This window comes from Monodon monoceros, unplaced genomic scaffold (assembly GCF_005190385.1).
Source record: "Monodon monoceros isolate NGI ecotype Baffin Bay Population unplaced genomic scaffold, NGI_Narwhal_1 Super_Scaffold_13, whole genome shotgun sequence".
Taxonomy (NCBI): Eukaryota; Metazoa; Chordata; class Mammalia; order Artiodactyla; family Monodontidae; genus Monodon; species Monodon monoceros.
Window position 1 is genome coordinate 16,999,669 of NW_021703769.1, and position 27,928 is coordinate 17,027,596.

General features: G+C 46.6%; 1 protein-coding gene across 2 annotated transcripts in view; it reads left to right on the top strand.

Annotated features, from left to right (window-relative positions):
- The window catches only part of PTPRT (protein tyrosine phosphatase receptor type T), a 1,065,023-nt gene that overhangs the window by 403,043 nt on the left and 634,052 nt on the right, over positions 1 to 27,928 (top strand). For both annotated transcript variants that reach the window (XM_029221736.1, XM_029221738.1), the window contains exons 5-6: positions 6,292 to 6,407; positions 19,595 to 19,769. In XM_029221736.1, the coding sequence (XP_029077569.1) occupies positions 6,292 to 6,407; positions 19,595 to 19,769 (291 nt within the window). The remainder of the gene's footprint in view (positions 1 to 6,291; positions 6,408 to 19,594; positions 19,770 to 27,928) is intronic.

Below are 27,928 nucleotides of genomic sequence, written 5' to 3' on the forward strand. Positions count from 1 at the left end.
GGGGGCATTCTAGGCAGAGGAAAGGGCAAGTGCAGAGGCCCTGCAGTGGGATCAGCTTGATGCTGCCGGAGTATCCTGAGCATGGGGAGCATGGGGGAAACTGTTTCTGAGTGAAAGGGAAGCAGGGCCCTGGACATCATTGTGAGTGGTTAGATTTTTTTTTTTAACTTATCAAACTGTGTAATTTATTATTTTTAATTGAAGTATAGTTGATTTACAATGTTGTGTTAATTTCTGCTGTGCAGCTAACTGATTCATTTTTTTAATATATATATATTCTTTTCCATTACGGTTTATCACTGGATATTGAATATGGTTCCCTGTGCTATATACTAGGACCTTGTTGTTTATACATTCTGTATATAATAGTTCGCATCTGCTAGCCCCAGACTCCCATCCATCCCTCCCCATGCCCCCCCGCCCCGGCAACCACAAGTCTGTTCTCTATGTCTGTGAGTCTCTTTCTGTTTTGTAGATAAGTTCATTTGTGTCATATTTTAGATTGTGAGTGGTTAGATTTTTTTTTAATTAATTAATTTTATTTTTTCCTGCATTGGGTCTTCGTTGCTGTGTGCGGGCTTTCTCTAGTTGTGGCGAGCAGGGTCTACTCTTTGTTGCGGTGCACGGGCTTCTCATTGCAGTGGCTTCTCTTGTCATGGAGCATGGGCTCTACGTGCGTGGGCTTCAGTAGTTGTGGAACACGGGCTCAGTAGTTGTGGCTTGCGGGCTCTAGAGCACAGGCTCAGTACTTGTGGTGCACGAGCTTAGTTGCTCCGCAGCATGTGGGATCTTCCTGGACTAGGGCTCGAACCGGTGTCCCATGCATTGACAGGCAGATTCTCAACCACTGCGCCACCAGGGAAGCCCCGTGACTGGTTAGATTTTAATCTAAGTGTAGGGAGGCACCACTGGAGGGGTTTATGCTGGGGATTGATATGATCTCATTTAACTGTTAAAAGATTACTTTGGCTGTTCTGTGGAAGAGGGGTTGAAGGGAGAATAGAGAAGAAGTCAGGAGACCTATGAGAAAGAAAGTTCTAGAGTCATGTAAGAGATGGTGATGTCCTGGACCAGGTAGTGGAGAGACATTCATTCACCATCCAACGTGTTTACTGATCATATGCTCCATGCCAGACGCTAGTCTGGGTTCATGGAAGTGAGTAAGGACAGATTCATTCTTTGCCCTCATGGGCTTCCAGTGATGTGAAAGAGGCTGAAAATAAAACAATCAGGTAATTATCTGGCCTATAACAGATGGTATATTAGTCAGCTAAGGCTGCCATAACAAAATACACAGACTGGGTGGCTTAAGCAGAATTTTATTTTCTCACAGTCCTGGAGGCCCCAAGTCCAAGATGAAGGTGGCAGGTTTGGTTTTGTCCGTGGGCTCCCTCCTTTGTTTGCAGACGGCCCCCTTCTCATTTTGTCCTCACATGGTCTTTCCTCTGTGTACATGTGCCCCTGGTGTGTCTTTGTGTGTCCAAATTTTCTTATAAGGACATCAGTCAGATTGGGTTAGAGCCCGCCCTAACAGCCTCATTTTAACATAATCACCCCTTTAAAGTTTCAGTCATCAAATACAGTCACAATCTGAGCTGTTGAGCATTAGGGCTGCAACCTGTGAATTTTGGGGGGATACAGTTCAGCCCATAACAGATGGTAAGCAGACTATGAAGAAACATAGAGCTTAGAGATGGAGAGAGGTAGTGGACAGATTAGAGATGAATTTAGGAGGTAGAGCCCACTGGTCCTAAGTGATGGGGTTAGAGTAGGAGCCAGAGGCATCAGAAATGGAGCCCTGCTAGGTTTCTGGCTTCATCACCTGGGTGGTGTGATTCTGGGGAGGAGGTGTGCGTGACTTTTCATGGTTCCCACTATGCATGGGTCCTGGAGGCTGCTCATGGGATCGCGAGTCATGCAGCCTGCTAGTAGCTTCTGAACTGTCCTTTGGCCTGACAGTGCTTTTCCCCCAACCCCAGCCTTAATGCATTTATGACTTCACTCATAGCTTGTTAAAAACTTAACACTATTAAAAGAATGCATCCTCTTTAGGTCCTCAGGCTTGTAATTCTCCACTCCAGTTCCCTAAAACATTTTTTAAAAATTAAGGTATGGTCAGAGTTTATCAGTAAGTGATTCCACTAAGTATTCCAAGAGTTCCAGGGGGCTTAGTGCATGATTTGCAATTGTATTCTCGATCGATTTGAGCTGAAGTTATGACTTTAAACAGTTGCCTGCCAGCTTCTAAAACAGTGACCGGAAGATAAGTGTGATACTCAACGGAAATTATTTTCTCCTACAAACTGAGACCTCTCATCTGTATTTTGTGGCCCATTTAACATTTTTGTGTTATTCTGCAAATATTTTAGCCATAGTTGCCCTCTGCTGCTGTGTCTCCAGGTCAGCCATTAGCAGGGCCACTACGGTTATAACTGTGGACGATAAATGTCAGCACGATTTTCCACTCAGTTTCAAAGTTTCTAGCTCCTAGGTTGACTTTTAGAATTGTTTAAACTTTTTTTTTTCCCCATCACAACCTTGTGGGGCCGTGTCACTGAGCCCACGGTCTGCAGCACGTTTATAATGTATGTAGTGCACTTTCTCCGCAATTGTGTGGCTTCCTACTGAGCACTGTCAGGTTTAAAGAGCGAGATAAAGGGCACAATAATACGTCTTCAGATGCTGTACTGACATCTGCAGGAGTGTAAATGTCACCAACATCAAGGCTTTTTGCCCCAAACGCACAGCCCGTTTTCTGTTAACCCCATTCTGCAGGGTCCCATTTTGGGGGCGCTGGGTCTCAGTGGGGAGGGAGTGTGGGATGCTTAAAACCCCGAGCTGGTGGCTGGTCTGGGCCCCAAGGTCGTCTGTGCTTGGCCGAAGGTTGGTGAGTCGAAGCAGGTGGGATGATTGCTTTCCTGGAGCTGTAGATGCTGGGTGCAAATCGCAGCTGGGAGAGGACTGGGGTGGGGGTGGGGGGATGGGAGGAGGACTGGGGAGGCCAGGAGCTCAGAGAAGTGTACCAAACAGGTCCCCAACATAAGGAGGGTCCTCCAGAGAGAGAGAAAGAGATCTGTCTTGAGCTGGAGATGAAGCCAGGGCTCAAAGAGTAAGGGCATGTGGAGAGGGTGCTAAGCAGGAGGGCGGTGGCCCGGAAAGGTCACCGTGTTGAGGACCGCGATCTAGGGCTAGTGTGCACGTGATACAACAGCATGACGCCTAGAGGGGTGGGGACATCCCTGGTTTTATGGGTTCAGACCAGGCAAGACTGGCCAGCGGAAATTCTTCCATAAGAGCTATGTAACGGAGACAGCCAACTAGAAGAGCATGCCTGCAGTCGTGTTTTGTTAAGTCTACATAATGTTTTAATAAATTCAGTCAAGATTTTAGAATGAGGGCTTTCACCTAGGCTGGATTTCTTACTTGCCTTGAGAAATCGGATGATTGGCTACCCTGAGCACAACACTGTCGCATGGCCTCTGTCTGCTGGATTTAGGGAACTGCTAGCTGCCCCCTGCGTACGGGGCATGGGGTCTTTATCCAGTTCTCCTAAGTCCCCACCACTCCTTATTGCCTCCTCACTGCTGAGGCTGGTGTCAGATACCAGTTATTAGTGTGCTTGTGATGTTGCCTTTCTGATACAGAGAAATCTTTATTTTACCCACGTCTCTATGAAAGGTAGGAAAATGAATAAGGGGGCAAGGAGGTGGCAGTTTTGTTTTTGTTTTACAGCTGAACCACTTTATTCCTTTACATAACTGTCTGGCTCCTGAAGGCGCGTGCTTTCAACATCTCTGCTCTCTGTAAACCCTCAGTGTTTCATCAGCATTATTAATCCCAGGGGCCATTAAACCTCTGAATTCTCTACCACTGTACCTAGAAGGGAGGGAGGAAGAGGGATTGCAGAGGAAAGAATCAAGGCAAGAGGTCTGCTAGAAAGGCGTCAGAAGCAAGCAGGAAAGGGAATTCCCTGGTGGTCCAGTGGTTAGGGCTCCCTGCTCTCACTGCCGAGGGCCTGGGTTCAACCCCTGCTCGGAGAGCTAAGATCTCACAGGCTGCGCATGGTGTGGTCAAAAAAAAAAAAAAAGAGAGAAGCAAGGAGACATTGATCCAGAGACAATTCATTTCTAGTTGCACAAGTCCCAGAGGTTGAACCATTTGCCCAGGGTCCCCAAGGGTGAGGGCAGATATCCTTTTGTAAAAACCCAACACAGAGCCTCCCAACATTGGAACTAAGATTCTGTACCCCCTCCTTACCAGGGAGTAGATGTTCCTTCCCGCTTCAAACAGGTAGCATAAAGGGGCTTACAAGGTTTACTCTATTCCCACTTAAAAATGGACTTGAACTGCTAGTTCCAAAACTAACTTTACAGAATTATACAGGAGGGCAAAAAGGAAAAAATTTCACACAATCAAAGCAGCATGACATTTGTCAGGTTGACTAGATGCACGAATCTTCAACTCTGAGAAGCCCACAGTGAGAGGACCTCCCTGGGCCTTGGACTCTTGACGCCATCTAGTTGGGGGGCCCTGGAGGTGGCATGAGGGGGACTCTGAGCTGTTGTCACTTTGTTTAAAAACCTGAGCAGAAGCTGTATGTTTTTGCACAGCAAGTCTGCCTGATCATGCCAAGGTCCTTGGCTTTTGCTGAGCATTGCAGGTGGTGACACAGTTTGGTAGAGCAGACAGTTCAAAGTGTGAAGGCCATGGGGATGAATGCCAAGGAAAGGAATCTCTTGTGGTAAAATATTCCAGAGCAATGACAAGAGTCTGGAGGGTCAGCACAGCCTTGCCTGTGAGCCCTTTCTTTGGACCCTGGGCTCCAGGTGACACTGTTGACCTCCCCGTTGTCCATGAGGCAAGAGAATGTGCTGGTTAAATGCTGAGTTTGGGGCTAAAATGGACCTGGACTGAATTCTGTTCCTGTCATTAATGCTGTGTAGTGTTGGACAAATTAAACTTGGTGAGCCTTGGTTTCTGCTTCTCTAAAAGAGAAATAACACTAGTGTCTGCTTTAGGGAATATTATGAAGTTAACGTCAATAAAACGTGTAAAGCATTTTTCACAGTGCCTGGCATTGGAGGAGCTTTCAATAAATGATGCTATTATTATTACTTGTCTGTCTGGATATTTGACTCCCTCTGAAAAGATGGCCAAAGGCCCTCGTTGAACCTCCTGATCCTCTTAACAACTGTCGGTTTGATCGCATCCCAGGGGTATCTGATGCCTGGTTCATCACTGATTTGGTTGATGTGATAGGGATCGTTGGCACTTTTGTACCTTGATGAAGAAACGCATTCTTGTAGACATAGATTATCAATCCACTCGTCTCTGGAGAGCTCACATAGGCAAGGACCTCTCTCCACACACAAGAAAGGAGATGAACCCAAGTTACCCAACATAAAACATATGTTTAATTCTAAAACTGATTACCCACGGACAGCGTGAGTTTCATTTGAAAGTCCTTTCTCCTGTTACGCCAGGTCCCCGGCGTAAATGTCCCACCTGCATCCCACCCCTATAGGTATCATAGCTTAGAGTAAAGAGCGCAGACTCTGAATGTGTCTTGAATTCTCGGTGCCTTGCGCCACTCACTGTAAAATAGAGATAACACCACCACCGACTGCGTTGGGTTAAGTGAGTTACTATGCGTAGACACTGCCGTGACACCAATCACGTAACCTTCATTCACTCGGCGCTCACTGCTAGTGTCCTCCTCCACCTGTTCCCCGTCCTCCCCTCTTTGCCCCGTTCATGACCCGCATCATCACCAAGGCCAGGTGTGCGAGTCTCAGGCCCCGAGGTGCTTCACTTCAGTTTTCTTCTTTCTGCTCACCCAGGTCTACAGGGAGATATCTTCTGGGGTGACCCCCACCCCCACCCCTCCAACTTCCTTTTGCAAACATGGCCGTATCACCCAGCAGCTAATAATATGGATTTTGAGGCTCTCAGAGACGTGGATTCGTGTCTTGCCTTCCCCAGTTTCTGGCTGTCTGACCATGACAAACTGTGTAACCCTTCAGAGCATTAATTTTCTGATTGGTGAAATGGAGTTACTGCCCACCTTGTGGATTTTTGTGAGGTTTAAGTGAGATGATGCATGTAAATGTCTTAGAACAGTAACTGGATCATAGGAAGTGATCAATCAACAGTAGCTTTTCACCGAGCCAGACCATCTCCTAAGCACAGATTCCCCCCTGCCCAGTGCCCATCCTGAGCTCCCACCCGCCGACAGGGCCATGGTCAGGCTGTTGAATTCTGTCCTCATGTGCTTTTTGGCTTCTCTCTTAGGAAAAGCACCTCATTTTCTGCGGCTCCAAAATGTCGAGGTGAACGTGGGGCAGAATGCCACCTTTCAGTGCATTGCTGGTGGAAAGTGGTCTCAGCATGACAAACTTTGGCTCCAGGTAAGGATGGGAGGGGCCCCCTGCTCATACCTGCCCACCCCTTGGGAAGGGAAGAAAGTGTGTGCCGTGATAAAGGGCTTGGTGGGGGAAGGGGAAGGGGTATTTTTTATGTACCTCTGCTCCTTGGATGATACTCTGCATCCATGATCTTGTTAAATCTTAACTCTGTTATGTAGGCATCAGTATTCCCCATTTTACAGATGGAGAAACTGAGGTCAGAAACATAAAAGTGCCAGAACTAGAATTTGCAACTCTGAGCTTTCCCAACTTCTTTCTAACAAACTTTGTCCTTTAAGCCCAGAATCCCAGGACGAAGGCAAACTGGGTATTTTAGATTCTGGGTACATTTGCATTTCCATATGACTTTTTTGTCAATTTCTAATACAAAAAAAAAAAAAAAAAGGCCTGTTGGATTTTGATGGGGGTTGATTGCATTGAATCTATAGATCCCTTTGGGGAAAACTGACAGCTTAACAACAATGAGTTTTCTCATCGTGAATGTGGTATATTTCTTTGCTTATAAAGATCTGTAGTAATTCCACTCAGCAGGGTTTTATAATTTTCATTGTTCAGGTCTTGTATATCTTTAGTCAGCCTTGTCTCTAAGTATCTCCTATTTTTGATGCTACTCTAAAATACATTGAAAAGAACCCCTCAATTTCTGATTTTTCATTACTAGTATACAGAAATACAATCGACTTTCCTATGTTGATCCTGTACCCTGTAACATTGTTAAACTTAGTGTGACTATTTAAATTTAAATTAGTTAAAATAAATACAATTCAGCACTCAGATGCCCAGTTGCACTAGCCACATTTGAAATGCACAATAGCCACATGTATCTTGGGGCTACCATGTTGGACAAATGCAGATAGAGAACATTTCTGCCATTGCAGAGAGTCTTACTGGAGAGCACAGCTCTAGAGAGACATCACCTCCAGTTCAAGGAATCAGGAATATTGCTTGAAAGAAGCTGACTCCCGTTACCTCCAACTTCATACACTTAAAGTTCTCTATCATCTCTTCTGACTCACAGAGTTTGGACGTTGGTCCTTAACCCATGCCCAGCACACTTCGATGGGAGTTCATAGTATCCCTTCTCTTCTTGCATTTGAGCTCATTTCCTGCAATTGGAAAGTCCCTGGGCCGAGAGAGCACATCTAGGAGCTTCTTTTCTTGCTTGTTAGCAGAGCAGTAGAATGAAGATAGCAGTAAATAATAACGCCTGCTCCTGCCGCTTCCCGGGTCTGCCTGCAGACCACAAGAGAGCACAGCAAACTTCCACATGTCACTCAAGTATTACGTATTGCTATTTATTCATTATAATTAGTATTAAAGTGCATCAGGATCCCGAGAAGCTTTGTCGTGTCAATGGCGTTGCCTCAGTTGGGTCACAAGAATGAGAAGAGACAGTCACAGTCCATTCAGCATCTTTACTTGGGTTTTCCAATGATCTTATGAACATTATTGCTGCAGTTCTGAGTTGCATGCTCTAAACCTTGAGTCTGTCAGTGGAAGGCTGTTAAAGCAGAATGTAATTGAAGTTTTGAAGGAAATAGAAACACATGGTTTAGAACCCTTCCACATCTTATTTATTTATCTACTTTTCGGTGTAAACCAAATCTTATTTCCAGAACGTTTTTCAGGTGGCTTACAGTGGGACATACAGCATGCCAGGATAGCATAAATTAAGTGAGGCAACACAAAATAGGAGGAAAATAACACGTCGGAGCTGGTCACTTGCTAAAAACTGCATTTCTGTACAGCTGCTGCTTCCTGGTGGGTCACAGGCAGAGCCCACAACACCATGGCCACAGACAGAATAAGGAAAGCTTGTCAGATACACAGTTCACAGTGATGTCCCTGAGATGAACACAAACCAGTGGCTCCAGAAAATTCTGTCGTTCACACAGAGGCCAGACTGGAATTGTTCCCAGGAGTCCTCATAAAGAAAACAGTCAGTGGTGTAGGGAACAGCATTTTCCACCACAGTCTTACTGAGGGCACACAAGGGAGTTTCATAGGCTTGTTTCCCATAGTGATGCTCTGGGTAAAAGCAAGTTGGCGGCGGGGGTGGGTGGGTGGGAGGGAGGTGGGGTGGGCAGTGTGATATGGCAGAGGTCCCCAGCTCTCTACCATCGCCATCCTGGGATAGCTCACATGTATCTGGAGAGTGAATAGATTCAATAACTACATTTCTTCAAGGGAACCACCAGAAATGTTATCTCCCTCATCTATATTTCAGGAAACATTGGGAGGTAGATGGCTTACGCTATGCTCTCTGGCAAAATGCCCGCTTGGCCAGTTAAGTCCAGGCTTATATTCAACAGTGTAGTTGGAAGTAGGTCAGCATCTTTCTATAAGATATGAGACGCCAGTCATGATACCTGCCACCCAAGAGACAATTGCAGCCCTGATCTGAGATGGACGGGCTAAGGCAGTGGCGGATTTCTCATGAGATATTGCTTTGGATTTATTCCAGCGCCTAGAGGAACTGCATGCAGACTTGCCAAAGTTGTGTTCCATGTAACAGGCTGGGGCACCTCAGCCTGAGAATTTCCAAAGTCAGTGAAACAGACACATTGTGGCCAAGAGTCCCTAGGACACCTAGAGCAGGTGTGCCTTTCAACAATGCTATTTCTTGCTGTCGCTTCCAAGATAAGCTGACTATTCCCTAAGTCACCAAATGTGGAAACTTTTTTATCCAGCAGTTTTAAGTCAGGGAAATAAAGGCGGTGACTTTAGTCTCAGAATAGTATGTCAGTGGCCCTTCTCCCTGGCAGTGGTTAGGGAAAAGTTGGTGGACGCGTAGTTGGGGATAAATCCCTGTTGCCTGTTGTAGAGAATGCTTACCTTCTTTTTATAGAGCAGGGATCTACAGCCTGCTTGTCCTTAAGTGCTTTCAGATCATAAATTAATAAGTTAAAAAGGAAGACTACCCATACCCCTGTTTTGCACCCTCCTGAAGACTTAATGTGCTCTCTAGAAGACTCTGTCTGCTAGTGCCAGCTGTCATGGAATTATAGTGCAAGTTTTGCATAAAAATCAACAGACAGGACCTATGCAGAAATGCGTACACCTAAGCCTAGAACAATTGTAGTCTTTTAGGGAAAAGGCGGATAAAGGCCAGTAAAAGTTATAAACAAGCTCATCTCGTTCTGGGATGATTTCTTCTGGAGGTGAAGCATGTAGTGCCGTGGCCTCCGGTGGAAGGGCCTCATTCATAACTTGCTGATTCCTTATGTGATGCGTTGTCCTGAGGAATCCGGACTTGTGATTCTTCAAGCATTTTGTTCAGGCGAGTGGTTGGTGTGCATCCTGACTGGAATAACTAGGAAGAAAAGCAGCCTACAGTCTGGGGAGCCCTTTTGGAAAAAGGAAAAAAAAAAAAGCAATATTCAGGGTACAAGTAGGTGGAACTGTAGTGACAAATTATCGGCGTAGCACTGTGAAAATGTACGTGGTACATCTTTTCCGGAAGGTAATTTGGCAGTAGTTAGCTAACACTTTTAAATGTACATATTCTTCCGGCAAGTAATTTTACGTTTGGGAATACACCTAAGGAAATAACCAGAGACAGGAAAAAAATGTATATGCAAGTGTGTTCAACAGGATGAAAAACTGAAAACAACCTAAATGTCCAGCAAGAGGGGACTGATTAAGTGAATGGGGCCATTAAATATCAGGTTATAGAAGTCTATTTAATGCCATTTTCACAGTATATATTGAAGTGAAAATAGCAAGTTATAAAACGATATGCCCAATATATTAATTTTATATCAAAACCCAACCATATGTATACACACATATTTACACAAATATATACATACCTCTATAAACATACACATATAACACTATAAAACACATATCAAGACACTTAATAATTGATTGCGATGGTAGATCATGTATGCTTTTTTTAATCTTTACTCTTTTCTGTTTCATCCAAATATGCTAAAATGAATATAGGTAACTAATATTAACAGAAAAAATGCTGTTAAAAGGAGAAAAGTGATCACTTTTTCCTAGGCACAGAATATTCTAAGGATGGTAGGAGCCTTCACAGGGCATAGAATTAGGGGTAGCTATTCTGACAGAAGCGGCAGCATTGGCCGCTGTTGAGAATACGGGTAAAGTTACCCTCAGACTGCCCCACCTCATCGCCACCAAGAGATACTGTTCATTAAGGTGGAGGTTTAGAAATATTTTTGTGTGTCACCTGGTCTTTATGGAAGATTGCTGCGGGATCCATGCGCTCCTCAGGGGCTCCGGGGCAGGCCCTGTCAGCCCCACCCCAAGGCTGACTTCTAGGTCTCCCTACAAAGGATTCACTCCATCGGAAGTCTGTACAATGAATAGCGTTCAAAGAGTCTCAGAAATGAGGCCACGTGTCCAAAGCCTCTGCACAGATCTCGGTAGGGCAGCATATGTGTTTAGACAAATCACGGGTGTTGTTACAGGGAGCACACCCGAACTTGGCAGCTCCTGCCCTGGGAAGCCATCAGCACAGCAGCGGCCACACCAGGGCTGATGAGATAAGCAGACGTGTTGGTCCGCTGTGGCAGAGTATTCCGGTAAACCTGTTTTCCCACTCCCCGCAGGGCTACTGCTGGCTCGCAGGGCTGTGAGCGTCCTGGAAGCAGCTCCCCCTCCTGCCTGCATCTCTACCAGGCGTCCCTTCCACGCGGGGCTTCTGCTGAAAACCCAGTGGGCCCCCTACAACTACATACTAAGGAGAAATTCACGCCGATACTCAACACAGCGGGCATGCATTGAGTGGTTACACATATGATGTATTTAATTCTCACAACCAGTCTTTCAGGTAGATGCTATTTGTAGCCCTGCTTTATAGATGAGGAGACTGAACCTTAAGGGTACGTGAGTCAGAATTACCCAGGTCGTGAGTAGTAGAGGCAGGATTTGAATGCAGGTCTGTGTCTACGTCCTGGGTGGGCTCATCCTTCCATGCTCACCTCATAGTCCTGCCCACCTGTATCTCCACTCCAGCCTTTCCTTCCATACAGATGGCTTCCTATTAAAATAAAATTCACGTATTTATCACATAGTTACCCACCTCTGATTTTCACTGTACTGGGTACTTAAGGAGATTTGAGGGCTTCCCTGGTGGCGCAGTGGGTTGAGGGTCTGCCTGCCGATGCAGGGGACACGGGTTCGTGCCCCGGTCCGGGAAGATCCCACATGCCGCGGAGCGGCTGGGCCCGTGAGCCGTGGCCGCTGAGCCTGCGCGTCCGGAGCCTGTGCTCCGCAACGGGAGAGGCCCCAACAGTGAGAGGCCCGCGTACCACACACACACACAAAAAAGAGATTTGAGTCTCTCAAATCTACAAACCAAATTCCAACACCCTTGGGCTTTTTTTCAAATTTCTGCCTTCTAGTTGCCTTCTTACAGCTCTTTTCCCCTTCTTGGCCACATTGCGTAAATGTGATGTCTACACTTGCAATGTGCCTTTCTTTAACTCCTGCCTCTTCCCAGAGTGGCTCTTGTGAAGGTCACCAGTGCTCTCCTTGTGGCTAAAGCCAGGGGGCAGCGTGGTGGCGGTGGTTCTCCTCCCCCTCCCCCCCATCCTCCTTCATTATTATTATTATTCCTTATAGTTGGCTCTTCTTTCAGCATTTGATGATTCTGACCGCTCCCTCCTTGAAAATCTTCCTGCCCTCTTGGTTCCATGGCACATCTGTCAGCAGCTATGAAGGGTCTGAGAGTTTGCCTTATTTGCAAGCAAAGGGGTTAGGCTGCCCGTTGCATGGTTGCATGGATGCTGGCAGGAGACACGAGACTCTTGGGTCAGAGACAAAGGACTTTATTCCTCATTACCCCGCAGGCACCACAAGCTTCATGTGTGCAACAGTTTCCCTTGTGCCCCCAAGTCCTGTGAAGATGATGTGAGGGTGGATCCAGGTGGGGTTTACACACTGTGTCATACCTGGGGAACCCCACGCCTAGGATACCCCAATCTTTTATTATTACCTTTGAGATATAATTTACAAACCATAAAGTTCAATAAGTCTACCATTTAGTGGGTTTTAGTGTATTTACAGAGTCATGGCACCATTGCTACATGCTGTCTTTCCTTCTTTTCACCTGTAGGGACCCCAGATTAAAACACAGCCCCTGTAGGGCAACCCAGGGGAGGGAAATCTAGCTGGGCTTTGGATTTGCACAGGGTTGGGTTCCCTCAGGTTCGTCTGAAGCTGATGCATGGACCTCATCCTGCTCCACCCTGTGCACCTCCTCTCTGAGGACCGTAGGCAACTCTGACCTGGAGCTGTCCCCTCACACACGTATTCTTTCCTCCTTTACTTTCTGATATTTTTTCTCCCTGTCTTCCCTCAGCCCATCCCACATTTATGTGCTTCAGGACTGATCCAGCTCATTCCTGCCCCAGCACATGGGAGCTGGGAGAAAGCGTGGCACGCAAGGCAACCCTGCTTCTTGCCCTCGTGGAACTTACCTTTCGGCAGCAGAGACAGACATTTAGCAACTAATCACAGAGTTACATGTTCTATCACACGTGTGACCAGGCTCCCAGGAGGGAAAAGGGTCTGCTGAGGAGGTAGGGAGTAGGGAGAGTGGGGAGGAATTATGAGTCTCAGAGAAGTGCCCGCGGAAGAAGTGGCCTGTGAGTAGAGTTCAGAGAGGTGAACTGGAAATAGTCAAAGGGCCATCAGGCTGCACAGGGCGATGGCATGTGTGCAGGCCCTTCACCACCTGCTCATCCTCTTTGCTCAGGGCTGACGGCTCCCTGTAAGGCTTATGCCAGGACCCTCCTGACGCTGCAGGAACTCTGAACCCAGAAATCAACCGTAAATGGGCAGTCAGCCATGCGCGTAGTGGGCCCTTGGGAGGTCTTTAGCATAGCGAATCAAAAATGATTTATGTCCACTTCTATTTCTTTCAACTTTTAATAAAGAATAATCAAAAGCTTTTCTTTAGAGATTGCCAAAGAGGTGCAAATATAGTCTTAAGAGAATCAATGGGCCAGCTTTTAGCAAGTTTCCAAATGTCATGCCATTGACGCAGTATGACTAGAAATGAAAAGAATATTTCGAATGAATTGTGGGAAGTTCACTGAAATATTTTCTAGCCAGGAGATTTCTGGAGCAATCAGAATAATTTTCAACTGGAAACGGTGGCCTCATTTTACTTGTGTGTGTGTGCGTGTGTGTGTGTGCGCACGTGCACTTGCGCTAGGAGCTCAAATCAGCACACGGGAGGTTTCTAGGACCCATGTGTTAGAACCTGTAAAACAGTCATAATGTCAGTTGCACACAGTTTCCTTTGATTAAAGACAGTAATGTTTCCACTTCTGCCGATTATAAATCAGTTGCAAGCCGGCATGCACTCTGGCATGTCCGGAAATAGTGACAGCCATTTTTGCAGGCTGTGTCTTATCTCTTTGTGAAGGGAATAATGTCCTGACACAGGAGCAGAGAGGATGGGGAATTGCAAAATGGTGAGGCTATTATAGATACCTTGATAGTCAATCAGGTAATACTAAAACAGCAGGCTTTCCATGGCATCAGGTGCTTCTCTTGTCTTCCTTTCTAGATAGTTCCTGAAGATAGAGAGGTTTTTGCCTGGGTGGTGGAAGGATGCACATGTGCCAGGGTCAGAAATATTAAAGTGTGGGCATTTGCAGTCCATACTCCTGTAAAGAGTGTGTGCTCTCAAACCAAGCCGGCTTATCCCACATAACATAAAACAAGCTAAGGGAAGGTGGAATTTGAGTTGTTTTAAAAGAGAGAGACAAGCAGATGAAAAAGAAAGAAAAAAAGAGAGGTTTCAAAGGGAACTGTTACCATGATGAATGAGAGAGAAATGGGTATAAAATGGAATTAAGCAGGACCACCGATAAGGCTATAAAATGCCTTTGTTCAGCTTAGAACACATGTGCCCCCCTGGGTGGATGAATTGGAAAAAGGGTCGCCCTGTGGGCACATGCAGCTCCAAGGCATATAGCCTGGCACGCAGACAGAGCCTTTGGGCAAAGAAAATAGGTAGCCTTCCTCCAAGTGGGCTCGGTCAGCCTGTGGTCAGGACTCCTGCTTTGCCAGCAGAACAGGGGCTGGATTTGGGTGCCACACCCTTGGCCCATGGCTGGGCATCTTTGGTGCGGTGACCAATTGCTCAGCCTCAGGGAGTGGCCTGGATTTAAGGAATGTGTCCATTCATGTGTTTCGTGATATTATTTGGCCCGTTCTTTCCAGTGAGGGACTTAAGGTGACATTAGCCTTCAGATCTTGGAGACAGAGGACAGGGCCAGCAGCATCAGTGTCACTCTGGAACTTGTCAGAAATGCAGATTATCTAGCCTCACCCCTGACCTACTGAGTCACTCTGGAGGTGATCATTATGCATGCTAAGGTTTGAGAGCCGCTGCTTTAGACGGATGGAGCTGGGGTAAGAAAACCTCACCCAAGCCTAATAGCACATTGGATATGACACCCCTTAATAATATATTCAGAAAGTGTGTTAGCCAGGAATGCAGGAAGATGCTTTGCCCCTCCTTACATAGATACTTCTGACTTCGAGACCACTGAGGTTTCTAGAAAGCTAGGCATAGATCACATCAGTTCCCAAACTGTTTTCTGTGGAGCAGTCATTTCCTGCAAGATGGCGTTTGATGTTCTTTGAACAAGCACAGTGAGTTTCTGGAACACTGCACACTCTACCCTCCTCACACAGAGTCACAGGGTAACTGTGTACTTTTGTGCACTGGCTGGCAGCTGGGCAATGTGATTAAGGCCTCAGTGTCTGGAATCACATCACCTGGGTCCACATCCTAACTCCATCCCTCAGCAAAGTCATGTTAAGGTTTTGCTTCTCTTGCTATGGTTCATGGACTGGCATCAGCGACAAGACTTGGGAGCTAGCTGGAAATGAAGGATGTCAGGTCCCCCCACAGACTCAGGGAATCGGAGTCTGCATTTTTAACAAGATTCCCCAGGAGGTTTGTATGCACATTAATTTGAAAAGTACTATTCTAAACCATGTTGCTTGACCTGTCTGCCTCAGTTTCCTTATCTGGAGAACAGGAATATTCTTAGGACCTATCTCATGCCTTATCATCCCATGAGAATCACCTGGAGGGCCTGTGAAAGCAAAAATGGCCTGGCTCCCCCTATAACAGCTCCTGATTTATTAGGTCCAGAGAGGGGCCAGAAAATTTGCATTTCTAACAGGTTCCCAGGGGGTGCTAATGCAGTAGATCTGGGGACCACACTTTGAGAACCACTGATTTAGATTATTCTAAAAGCATTGCTCATACTCTGCTGACCGTGTTTTCCTCCTTGAAGGATGCTATTTCAATACTTGGCTTTGTGTTTATGTTTTGCCCTTTTTGCTGTTTTGTTGGAATCTTAACGCCAGCCTGGAAATTCTTCTGGGAAGAAATTATAGCTTCCACATTCCACACTCTCTCATTTTCTGTTTTGTTAAATAATGAGGACATTTCCAGTGCAATTAATAATAGAATAAGGAAAGGGGAAAAGACAACTCAGACTACCAACCCCAGTAAACAGCCTCCATAAATGGATATCAGCCCTGGAAATCTCATTAAAATTAACATTTCTCACAGGTTCCCAGGCGATGTCGATGCTGGGTCTGGGACCCACCCTTTGAGAAGTACTTTCCTAGGGATTTGAGAAGGATTAAGTGGATTCTATCATGTAAGCCAGGTAACACAGTGCCTAGCGCAGACTGAGCACTCGGACATGTTCGTTAATGTGACTTTTACTTAATAAATGCTCAGACAAATCCCATTATTTTGAACAAAATATTTATCAAACTCAGTTATGGAACTTTATTCGCTGGGGGATAGATCGGCTTTTCAGAGGAAGCAGTGCGTTATTGCAGGGGTACTTGAGCTTCCCACATTGTCAGTGATCTATGGAGATCAGTTCCCAGCCCCCTGCCCCCCTTTTTTTTTAACATAGATTCAGGAGCAGACAACCAGCAAATCTCAGGGCAGTGGCTCATGGGCTTTCAGGAGACCCTATGTATAATATACTGGAGGAGGAGATAGAGATAGGAAGGTTCTGGGTAGAATGGATTAAAGTGTCCTTTATGAGCCAGTGCCCCAGACTGCAGGGTACTGTGCATGTTGGCTGCTAAAGGCTCACAAATCCTCCTTCCCCAGAGAACTGTGCCCTTGGTCAAAGGGGGACCATTTTTTCCCACCCCACCTGGCCATGACCTGTGACTGATGGGCGTGGAGTGCAGAAGCTGGCCCCTTGCCTCCTGATGAGATTAGCTCTGGTACACTTCATGCTCTGGAGCTCCGTGGAGTCAGGCTGAAGCCAGACCCCAGTTTCCACCACATTGTTGCTCAGCTTCTTTCCTCACCCTTTCCTTCATCCCCATTCTCCTGAGAGCACTCAGTAAATCACCAGGTCTCAGACTCTGCTTCCTTCTGGGGAGCCCAACCTAAGACACCCTTCTGAGTGCCCAGTGGGAAACTTACTCAATTGATTCATTGACTCAGAGGGGCTAGAAGATGATTCATTTTAGAACCACAGACATAGCTCTGAAAAACTTGCCACAAGAAGAAAGGAAGTGTGCCTGGAACTTTCAGAGGAAGGATATACTTACGGATGAAAAATATTACAGGAACCAAAAGAAAATTTCCAACAAGCCAAAGGGGTGACATGGGCCTGAGGGTTTGATAGAATTTTCCACAGGCTTCTATGTGCATCATCTGTGTCATGCTCCTCTCTGGCTTTTCCTAGGACTTTGACTTCCCTTCACTGTCCTGCTCCTCTTTCCTAGCACCCTAACATCTGCATCCCTGTGCACTTACGTGGCACCTGGTATGATGGCTGGGAAGCTTTACTCTCCCACTTTGCCTCCGGGTTGTGGTCCACTTCAGGCTCCTGGCATCTCCCCTGTACCACCCCTCCCTGTGCCCACTCGAACCTGCTCATCGCCTGTGGGCTTAGGTTTCTGAGTCTGTTCCTGCGTCATGAAACCTCCCCTTGTTTGCTTCCCTTGCATTTTCTCTCCTGCCTCTGTCTGGGGCTGAGACAGTGGCTGGCACCTGTGCTTCTTACTCATTCTCTCTGCTTAAATCCCTTCTCCATGTTGCCACAGCATTCTGGCATCTGAGCCTCTCACCATTCCTGGTCTTCTAGAATCCCTCCCGATCTCTGCTCCTGGGCTCCTGGGTGACTGCGCAATTGCTTGCCCTTCCATCTGGGCTCATCTCTCTGAACTTAACCTCCATTTCTCCTTGCCCTGGTCCATCACAGCCCTGTTTCCTATTGTGGCTCTGGGCCCTCCTGCTCGACCCTGTCCTGCTGTTGCCTGCTCCCAGTATGACAGGTGTGATTATCAAAAGGCCTATTTTCTAGAGATTTTATTAGACAACCTGCAATTTCCTATCCTTCCATGGGAGAAAGCCTGGTGGTTCGGGAGCTAAACAGAAAAATCTAAATTGTTCAAGGGGATGCACTGAATCCTCTCTGGTTCTGCTGGAATCTGACATCTTTAAGAAGAAAAGTTAAATAATACTGGAGGAGACACCAAAATAAAATTTAAACATGAAAAATTAATATTTTGCGCTTAATCAGTCCTTTGCCGTTTGTGTTAATTCCTTATTGCTGATGTAAAAAGTTCTGCAAACTTAGTGGCTTAAAACAATGCAGATTTATTACTTTACAGTTGTGGAGATCAGAAGTCAGAAATTGGGTCTTACTGGGCTAAAATCAAGGTGTTGGCTGGGCTGGGCTCCTCTGGAGAAGGAGAGGGGAGAATCTCTTCCCTTAACCTTTCCAGCTTCTCGAGGCTGCCCTGCATTCCTTAGCTCATGGTTCCTTCCCGCATCTTCAAGCCATCAATCACGTCACTCTGACCTCTGCTTCTGTCACCACATCTCCTTCTCTGACTCTGGCCATCCGGCCTTCTTCCTCTTCTGCATATAAATCCTCTTGGATAATTCAGGATCTCTCGCCATCTGAAAATCCTTAATCACATCTTCAGAGTCCCTTTTGCCATGTAAGGTGATACATTTACAGGTTCCTGGGATTAGGATGTAGACATTTTTGAGGAGCTGTTATCCAGTTTACTCCACTTCACCTGGCTAATTTCATGGTTAATTTAGAGAGCTCCACTAACACCAGAATATACCTTCATGTGTTAAATGTTTTACATGCCTTCTCATTTATTCGTCGCAGTAACTCCATAGAGCAAACACCAGTATCAGATCCATTGTTTTAATGAGGAAACTGAAGCCCAGAGAAATGCAAGTGCCTGCACAAGTGGTTTTGGCTTGCATTTGTTTTCCTATCAGTTATTGTAACTTGCTGCTGTGAGAAAGGGCCTTATTCAAACTCAGAGTATCACATCTAAGATTCAGGATGGTAAAGACAAAAATGCCTTGCTAGAAATGTTGATTCTAGAAATGTTTAGCAAGTCAGGAGGCTTCAGGGCACGGTGCTAGAAATGAAAATAGAAAAATCCTGCCCTCGGGGAGCTTACAGTCTACAGTGGGAAACACTTGTAGGAAAAAATGTGTGGGAAGTTTGCACCATACATAAGAGAGTGAGGAACTTCCAGAAGGTGTGGTGACAGTCAGGGGCACTTACTGGAGATGCTAACGAGCTGAACCTGTGTGTTTAAGGGAGAGGGAGTATCTCCAGGGAGACAGGAGGCACCAGGCAGAGGAAGAAGCATATGCCAAGGAGGAGAGGTGTCGAAAAGCCCCCATCCTCACTCTACCTGGAGGGACAGATTGGTCCCTGTGGGGGAGACTCAGAGCCTGTGGGTGGTGTACCAGGACACCAGCTGTTTATTATCACTTTGTGGGCTGTGTCTTCACTAACTTACCTGAGTCTACATTTACGGAAACCCTGTGGGTTTTGCTTAAGAGATGAAGGAAAACAGGAGGAAGGTTAAGGGGCCAAGTGCCAACCCCAAATGCAGATGAGAAAGGAGCCAAGGTGTTTAGAAGCGGCTGTGCTCTCTCTTCCTATGGCCAGGCATCCACCCTCTTGAATCAGCTCACTAGCAAAGTTTATTCTTGAATCACATCACTTGCAGAAACCAGCAATGGAGAGTCCTTATTATGGAAAGTCATGGGCCCCAGGGGTGTGGGGACGGGTGGAACTTCCATGCTGGGGTCACTCAGGAGTGTGTGATAATATGATTTCTCCTTCCCTTCCTCTGTCCTGTAGCAATGGAATGGCAGGGACACGGCCCTCATGGTCACCCGCGTGGTCAACCACAGGCGATTCTCGGCGACAGTCAGTGTGGCGGACACTACCCAGCGGAGTGTGAGCAAGTACCGCTGTGTGATCCGCTCTGACGGTGGCTCTGGTGTGTCCAACTACGCTGAGCTGATTGTGAAAGGTGAGTGCCACCACCCGTGCCTCTTCCCAGGTGGTTGATTTCACGGGGATCCCTTGGCCCCATCCTTGCATGGTGGGAGGAGTTAAGACTCCCCCGCTTTCTCATCTGGTGTTCCTACACCCATTCCGTAGACTGAAACACAATTTCCAATTCTTCCCATCAACACACATCAAAAAAAACAGAGGAAGTTATTGTGAAATCATGCAATATTACATTGTCATTCAAAGTTGAGTCTTACAGGTAGGATCTGTATATGAAAGCTTATGGGATATATAACACAGACGACATCTCCAAATTTGGCTTTATTCTGCATTTAAAGTTAGAGTGAGCCAATGTCCTTGTGCTTTGGTGGCGTTCTATTACAGTGATCAGAGTACAATTGTTTCTGAGGGATTTTTTATTGAAAACTCGATATAATGACAATATTTTAGAAGGACTTTTGAAATAAATAACCTCCCACCCCACTGGCTTTGATTCAATTTTTTTTTCAATTTTCTTTTTCACCTTGAGGTATCACTGACATGTTTTTCCATTAAAGTATGCACATTGTTCCTTTTCTGCTTCCCTCAAGGAGCTCGATAGTCCGTTCAGTTTTGAAAGACTGTATAATCTTTGTTACAGTGCTTAACGGTTGTATGCTATTTCATCAAGTGAATCATCCTAATTTTAAAAATCTCCGTCATCATTTAGGTAATTCCAGGTATATTTATTTTTCTTTTATCTTTCCTTTGTGCATGCAGCGATTAACGCCTCAATTGAGTTCTTCTGAAGAGAATATTTTTATTCTACTAAACCAGGTTATTTCCTTGGATAAATTCCCTAGGGGTAGAGTTGGTAGGCCAAAGAATCTTTACGGATTTTTCTTTGTGTTGCAAAAAAAAAAAAAAAAAAAAAAGAAGAAAGAAAAGGTTTGACAGCTTACACTGGAAAATAGCAGCGTATGGATGTTCTCATTTTCCAGTGTTATGTTCGCCGATTAAAATTTTAATCTAACATAATTTAGTGAATGAAATAAGCTGTTTGTCTTAATGCTAGCTGTAGAATGATACTCAGTGTTTTGAAGGTAGAAGCATCGCTCCACCCTCCAGAGGATCCTGAGTTGGTTCCCTTGGTCAAAGGATCGGTTGATGTGAAACCTTGACCTCTCTTTGCTTCCGCATGTCATGGTAGCCTTATCTGGACTAGAATGAGTCTAGGATCTCTAATCCTAGAGAGTGTGGGATTCTCTCTCCTGTGCTGTCCTGACTCCAGATGGATATTCACATGGCTGCCCATTTGTCATTAATCAGATCTCAACTTGACTGTCATCATGCCATCTTCTCTGAGAGAACTACCCTCCCCTGACCCCCCCCCATTCTGGTGGTCACATTCTATTATATCACCTTGTCTCTTTTTCACTCATCACATTTCCAAATTATGTATTTTTCTTTATTTGTTTACTTGGCAGCGTCCGTCTCCCCCTTTAGGATATAAGCTCTGTGGGGTTTGGGGCATCTTCCATTTGGTTCATGGTTCACAATCAGTCCCCTGAGCTTAGCTGAGTGCCTGGCATGAGTGCTGAGCACATCGAACCATCTGAGATAGCCAGCATTTGATGGTTCTGACCTGCACAGTCGGTCATTTTGTAAGGCTCAACCTTAAAATACTTGTTGAATGGTGGATAAGTGACGGAGTTATTGGCCTCAGCAGGAATGCATTTCATCACTATAATTCTGTGAACACTTAAGCTGAAGATCAACACATTGGGTACTTAAGAACAGAACAACTAACAGGAAAAAAAAAATCATCTTTAAAATAGTTTACATTGAGTGCCATTATATATAAAATAAACCATCATTTTGATCCCATTAGGCTCGTATCTTGGCTTTTTGGTGCCATAAGATTGATTTGTGTGATAAAGTGGCCTTTGCAGGTCTTTCAGATGGTGAATATGTAACTCCTGAGCTGTGCCCTCTGGAACGCTCACTACACATACTCCTTTATGGTGACCTCCCACACTGGAAAGGAAGCCCACCCTCCCCACCCGGAGAATGGATAGTGTTTTCTCCTGTTGTCCCCGGTCTCACCAGCACCTTGCCCATGCCTGGCACAGCGTTGGTAATGATTGCATAGGGTGAAGGACTAGGGGGTTACTGTAGGGCTCTGAACTTTTCCCCCGCAGACAAGTGGAACCAGAAAATGCTTCATTTAGTCTTATGTCCCCAGGTGTGGAGAAGGAGGTGTGGGAAACCAAATCCAGAGGGCTCTGGGACAGAGGATGAGATTTCCATGGTGAAGCATCATGGCCTTTATTTGGAGGGGTGACCAGTGTGTCCTAGGACTGTGGTTTATCCTTTGTTGGCTGTGTGTCCTGGGCCAGAGTTCAGCTTGGACTGAGTGGTGTCCTGACCAGGTTTGTCAATACAATCCAGGAGCTAACACTGCTCTATCCCCTCCCCACCCGAGCCCTTGCTGCTCCATTTTAAGGGATGCGCTGGATGGCCTCCTTCAGAGGTCTCCTTCAGGGTGGGTGATGGTGGGTTTGTGCTCCTGGTGACCGGGTCCCGTTTTGTTATACCTTACTGAAATCCTTTCTGGAATATCACATTTTTTTTAGTGCCCATTTTTCTTCCTGCTTGCGTTTTTTTCCCTTTTTATATTCAATTGGTGGTAAGCTCGAAGCTGGACCCCTTGAATGTAGAAGTCCCCTCACATCCGAGACCTCATGTAGTCCAGATTTTGGCTCTGCACCTTGGTTTTATTTTAGTTCATTTTACGGCTGTGAGAACAGTCACAGCCAGGTTGAGAAAGAGAGACAGGTCTTAGGGGCAGAGCTAGGACTGGACCAGGAGCTAGATCATGCTGTTCTGGCAACACCTGGAACGCCTGAGGATTGTGGCCTTGTCAGCACATGGTAGCATGATGTCATGAACAGTGTCGAAAGCGTCCAGATAGCAGACAGGGTTCATGACAGGGGTCCCCCGACCTGTTGCTAACTTGCCTTTTTAACTCATGCATCACCCTCCCGCTACTCCCCACCTTTCTGGAGTGGGGTACTAACTGACAGATTCGTGGAGAAATGGATTTAACCCTTCCCGACACACACACACACACACACACACACACACACACACACTCTCTCTCTCTCTCTCTCTCTCTCTCTCTCTCTCTCTCTCTCTCTCTCTCTCTCTCTCACTCTCTCTCTCTCATAAAAAGCTAATGGTACCCAAGCCAAACAAGACAGTGAAAGATAGGGTACACCCAGAGGCAGCAGCAACCAGAGGAAGCCTGTCACCCTGGAGTGTGTGGCCAGGAACCCACTTGAAGGCAGCAAACCAGAGCACTGGGGGGAAAGCGCTTTACGAAGAATGACTCATGCACATCTTAGAGCCCCTTTTTGTGGCTGAGCCAGAATGCTTAAATACTTTAACACTGAAGTATTGGCACTTGTTAAAAACAAACAACAAAAAAAACGGAAAAAATAGAAACCTACCTTCTTTCAGGGAAGGGAGAAAATCTGAGAAAGAAGACTATTCTCAAAGGCCAAGCGCTCTCCCAGGGGATGGGGCTGCTCCCCAAATTGAATTTCCTGTTCCTGGTTTACACATCACACTTACCGTGTGGGCCGAGTGGCAGGGAGCTGACAGACACTGGGGCGTCACAGGAATAAGACCATCCCTGGGCAGCATTTTTTCCAGGTTTCCTCTGTTTAGTTCCAGTTCAGAGACAGGAAAGGACCCTGGAGCTGAGATGCCCGGGTTTGAATCCTGGCCCCTTCTCATCCCAGCTCAGTGACCTTGAACATCACCCTCTCCCAGCTTCAGCTGGTTTATCTGGGGGTGGAGGTATAGTATCACCTCCCTCAGGGGTGTGTGTCCTGAGGATTACGTAAGACAGTGGCTGTAAGTGTTCTTAGAAGAGTGCCTGGCCCACTGAGCTATAAGTGTTTGTTAAATAAAATAAATGACTTGAGGTGGGTGGGGTTTCCCCCGTAAGGAAGTAAAAGGTGGTGACGGCCTGAGTGGGTGGTGGGGCAGGACACCTGGCCCAGGTGCGGATTTGATTGCGATCTGTGTGGCCCTGGAGAGATCCCTTAAGGCCTCCTCTGCAAAGAGGGGACTGGTGCTTTCCCCCATGGGCTGAGCATACGGAAAGGGAGGGAGGAATATCAAAGAGGGGGGCCAACATGTGGACTTGGGAACATTTGGGTCGTTAGACTCCCTGGGTGCCCTTCTGTATCTACCACCGGTGAGTCAGGTTTCTGGACCAAAAGAAAAGTAGCTGGTCCTGCTTGTGCTCAGCCGCCTGACCACATGGGCCCCGTCCGCCTGGCGTCGCTCCTTCAGAACTCGGGCCATGCAGGGATTAGGAGGTTACAGGACCCCTCAGCGCCCAAGAGTGCCAGGAGCTGGAGGCCCCTCTGGTGGCATGTGTGGCAGGTGCTTGTGCTGGGCCAAGCCGTGGAAGGTGGAGACTCAGGCCGGGTCTCTGTCTTTCCCTAAGCAGGTGTGTTCGTGGCTGGCTGGCTTGTGGCTCATGTATTATCCTGGGATTGTGAGCATTAGTGCCTCAGAAGATGCCGCCTCACCTGAGTGTAGGTAATACCAGATTCTCAGGGCCACACACTGATCAAAATGAAAGCAAATTGGAATAACTTAATTCCAAAGAACTGTTTATTGAGTTGTGGTAATGTGCCTGGGTATACATTAGGTTACTCTGTAATCGAGGTTTTGCTCATTTGACAATCTGGCCTCTCAACCTACCTGTTCCAGACCAGTGCTCATAAATGCACCAATTCTCTCCCTGTTTCTGGGTTTCTTAACATCTTCGATTTCAAGGTGTTTTAGTTTATCCCCAAAGGCAGGTGTCTTCAAAAATGCAGATGTGGTCTTGATGAAAATTTTCTAACTCATCAAAAATGTGTTGTTGGTGGTGATTTTTACATTTGCCTTCGAACTCCATTTAACAGCCTACCAGGGGTTCAGAGCCCTCTTATCAATATGCAGATTGGTGCCTAGAAGAAATCCAGTACTGGTGCTGAGAGTCAGATGTTCTGATTTAAGTACTGATATGACTTCCTATCAAGGCAGCTGGGTAGGGTCAAGAGCATGGATTTGGGATGTAAACATCCCAGGTTTCAGTCTCGGCCCTGGCCCAGCTGTCTGTGTCTTCAGGCAAATTATATATTCACTCCAAGCCTCGGTTTCCTCATCTGTTCAGTGGGGGTAAATATAGCTAACTGGGTCCTTATTAGAAGGAGACAATATATGTATAGATCCCAGTAAAAGTAGACACCCGCCCACTTATATCTGTAACTATCAATAATCACATTTTACTGTTATTAAGGGGATATCGACCAAATACAGTGTCCATTTGTCCTTGTTCTGCTTCTTGTACTGTGGAAATTTAAACTTAGTCACCTGAAGGTCTCTTTCCTCTGGAATGGGCTCGGGGTCATCAAATGCAGCCCACCAGTCCAAATTGGTTGCAGAAATGCTTTCATTAGGTTGCACTCTCTTTTTTACTTTTAACACTTGTTCCAATACTTACACGCCTCTTGAAGTTGTATTGATTTGGCCACATTGAGCCTGCATTCTGGAGTGGCAGCGGGGGGCTGGTATGGCTGCCCTGTTCTGGGGCATGTGCTCTGCAGCCCACCCCTGTCCTCACCTGGCCCATTTTGCTCACATCACTAGTCTGGTTCCTGTAGGCCTTTGAGTTTACAGCCTCTGGTTTAAAGATGACATGGCTGGAGTAGTTGACTTGTTCTTATATTCGTTTGTTTAATAGTTTATTGAGCCCCAACCATGTGTCAAGTAGTGTGATAAGCTCACGGTCCAGCAGGAAGAATTGTGCAGGCCTGTAATGCATGGTCATCTAGTTGTGTTGGGTGCCTACTATACTGTCTTACTGGTCCTATCCATAATCCTACGATACAGGTGCTGTAGCATCCCTCTTTTACAAATCAGGGCATGGAGGATCAGAGAGGTTAGACAGTCATCCCAAGGTCACACCCCTTATACATGGCAGAGCTGGGATTCCAGCCCATGCCTGCTTGTGCCTCAGCTCATGCTCTTCCTTCTATACCACGTTTCTTAACCAAATCCAGTATGGTAGGCCCTGTGATCAGGTGTGAGCTGAGGACATACAAAGGGTGGAACAACTGACGCAGTTTGGGAAAGCATCTGCAGCCTTCGGAGATGACCAAGGCTGCTGGTTGCTGCCCCATCAGCGAGAGCAGCCTAGGAGGACAGCTGCATGCCGGGAGAAGAGGCAAAGCCAGTGACCACCCTGAGCATTTCAGCTTGGACAGTCACTGGAGCACTGCAGAGGTGCCGTCAGAATCATTTCTGTTCCCTGCCCGCCTTCAGAGGCAGAGAAGAGCTGGGGGCTGTATGGCTCAGTGGTCAGAGAGCCTGGGCTGGAATCCGGCCTCTGCCCTGTAACCTCCACTTCCTAAGCCTGCCTGGAGCCCCGTCATCCCCACCACCTCTCCTGTCCACACCCTAGACCAGGAGGTGGCCAACCACTCCTGCACAGAGCATGGTAGTAAACGTTGTCAGCTTTGTGGGTCATCCAGGCTCTGTTATAACGACTCACCTCTGCTGTTGTAGCAGAAGTAGCCCTAGAAGAGATGTCAGTGAGGGAGTAAGGCTGTGTGGCAATCAAACTTTATTTACTCAAACAGGCACGGAGCAGGATTTGGCTCCCAGGACACAGTTTGTCCATCACTGCACGGGACCAACCCCCATCTCTTTGCAGTTGGATGACTCTGCCAGCCTCCTGCGTGCTCCGCTGCTGCACCACCGAGGTCTGTTCTCTATGCAGCAGCCTCAGTGATGCTTTGAAAACAAGTTGAATCATGGCCCACCCTTGCCTAAAACCCTCCACTAGCTCCTCTCTTATCCTCAGAGTAAAGTCCAAACTTCTTAATGCAGTCTCTAGATGTGGCCTCTGTCTCTGATTTCTGACCCCCCCCCAGCCCCATAGTTTTCCTCTCATTCTCTTCTCTGGCCACACCGGTCCACTTCCTCTTCCTTGAACCCCAGCACGTTAAGTCTGACCTTAGGCCCTTTTCACTTGCTCCTCTCTCTTTGCCCGAAATACTTCTCTTCCAGACGATTGTGTGGCTCATTTGCTTTGTCCACTGTGGTCTGTGCTCAGCTCCTCAGAGAGCCTTCGCGTGGCCACACTCCCTCCTGTGACTCTGTACCATCGTACTAGGCTGTGGTTTTCTTCCCTGCTCTCATCACTGCCCGCCATGGTCATTCACATCTCTGAGTTACGCACGCTCTTGAAGGAAGAAACTCTGTAGGTCTTGCTTCCTGCTGGATCCATGGCACCTCATACAGTACCTGGAGTGTAGAAGGTGCTCAGACATTTGCTGTATCCAGCGGTGAGTTCTCAGACCCTTACTTCAGAAGCAGGCAGTAGCATTGCAGACTCCTCACCGTTCCTTCCTTTCTCAAGCTTCTCAGTATTGTTTGAACTGTAGGTTCTTCTCCTACTTCTGAGGAAGTTCCATGTCCTTTCTGGGTGCTTCTTTTTTACCTTTTCCTATAGTGTTTTTCCCCTTATTCGTTTCTTCCTAATTATGGAAGCTGTGAGCTTTTTGATTCCATGTGTCCCTCCTATGGCCTCCCTTTGTCCTGCTTTGGTTGCAATTTCGGGGTCTCAGTTGACCTGCCAGCATCATACTACTTATCCAGTCTACCATGTGGCCATTATAACGGTCATTTTAGAAGCTTCTGGGCCTTCCTCAGTGGCTGTCAAGGGAAGGCTTGCCTTGAGGTGAGCCCTCTGTATTCCTCCCGAGTCCTGCCGACTGGCGTATACCTGCTTCAACCTGTGTCTACACGTTTAACACCTCTTTACATCACACGTACCTACTTCCTCCCTCCACCGCATGTCTGACCTCAGCTTTCCTGGAAGATGCTGTTGCAGAGAAACCTCAGCATCGACGTCGTCTGTGTAGCCTTCCTTCCCTGTAGGAGAAACATCCTGATGGTCTTAGTTTTTGTCTTTCTTAGTCTTAACTTTTATCAATGGGTTGCATCCTTTTTTTTTTTTTTTTAAACCACAACTGCTATTGGCAAGCACTGGTAGATTCCTAATCGTGTAGGTCTTGGGTTCAAATCCCTATCTGCCTTGTGTTAGCTATGTGAATTCGGAACTTCATT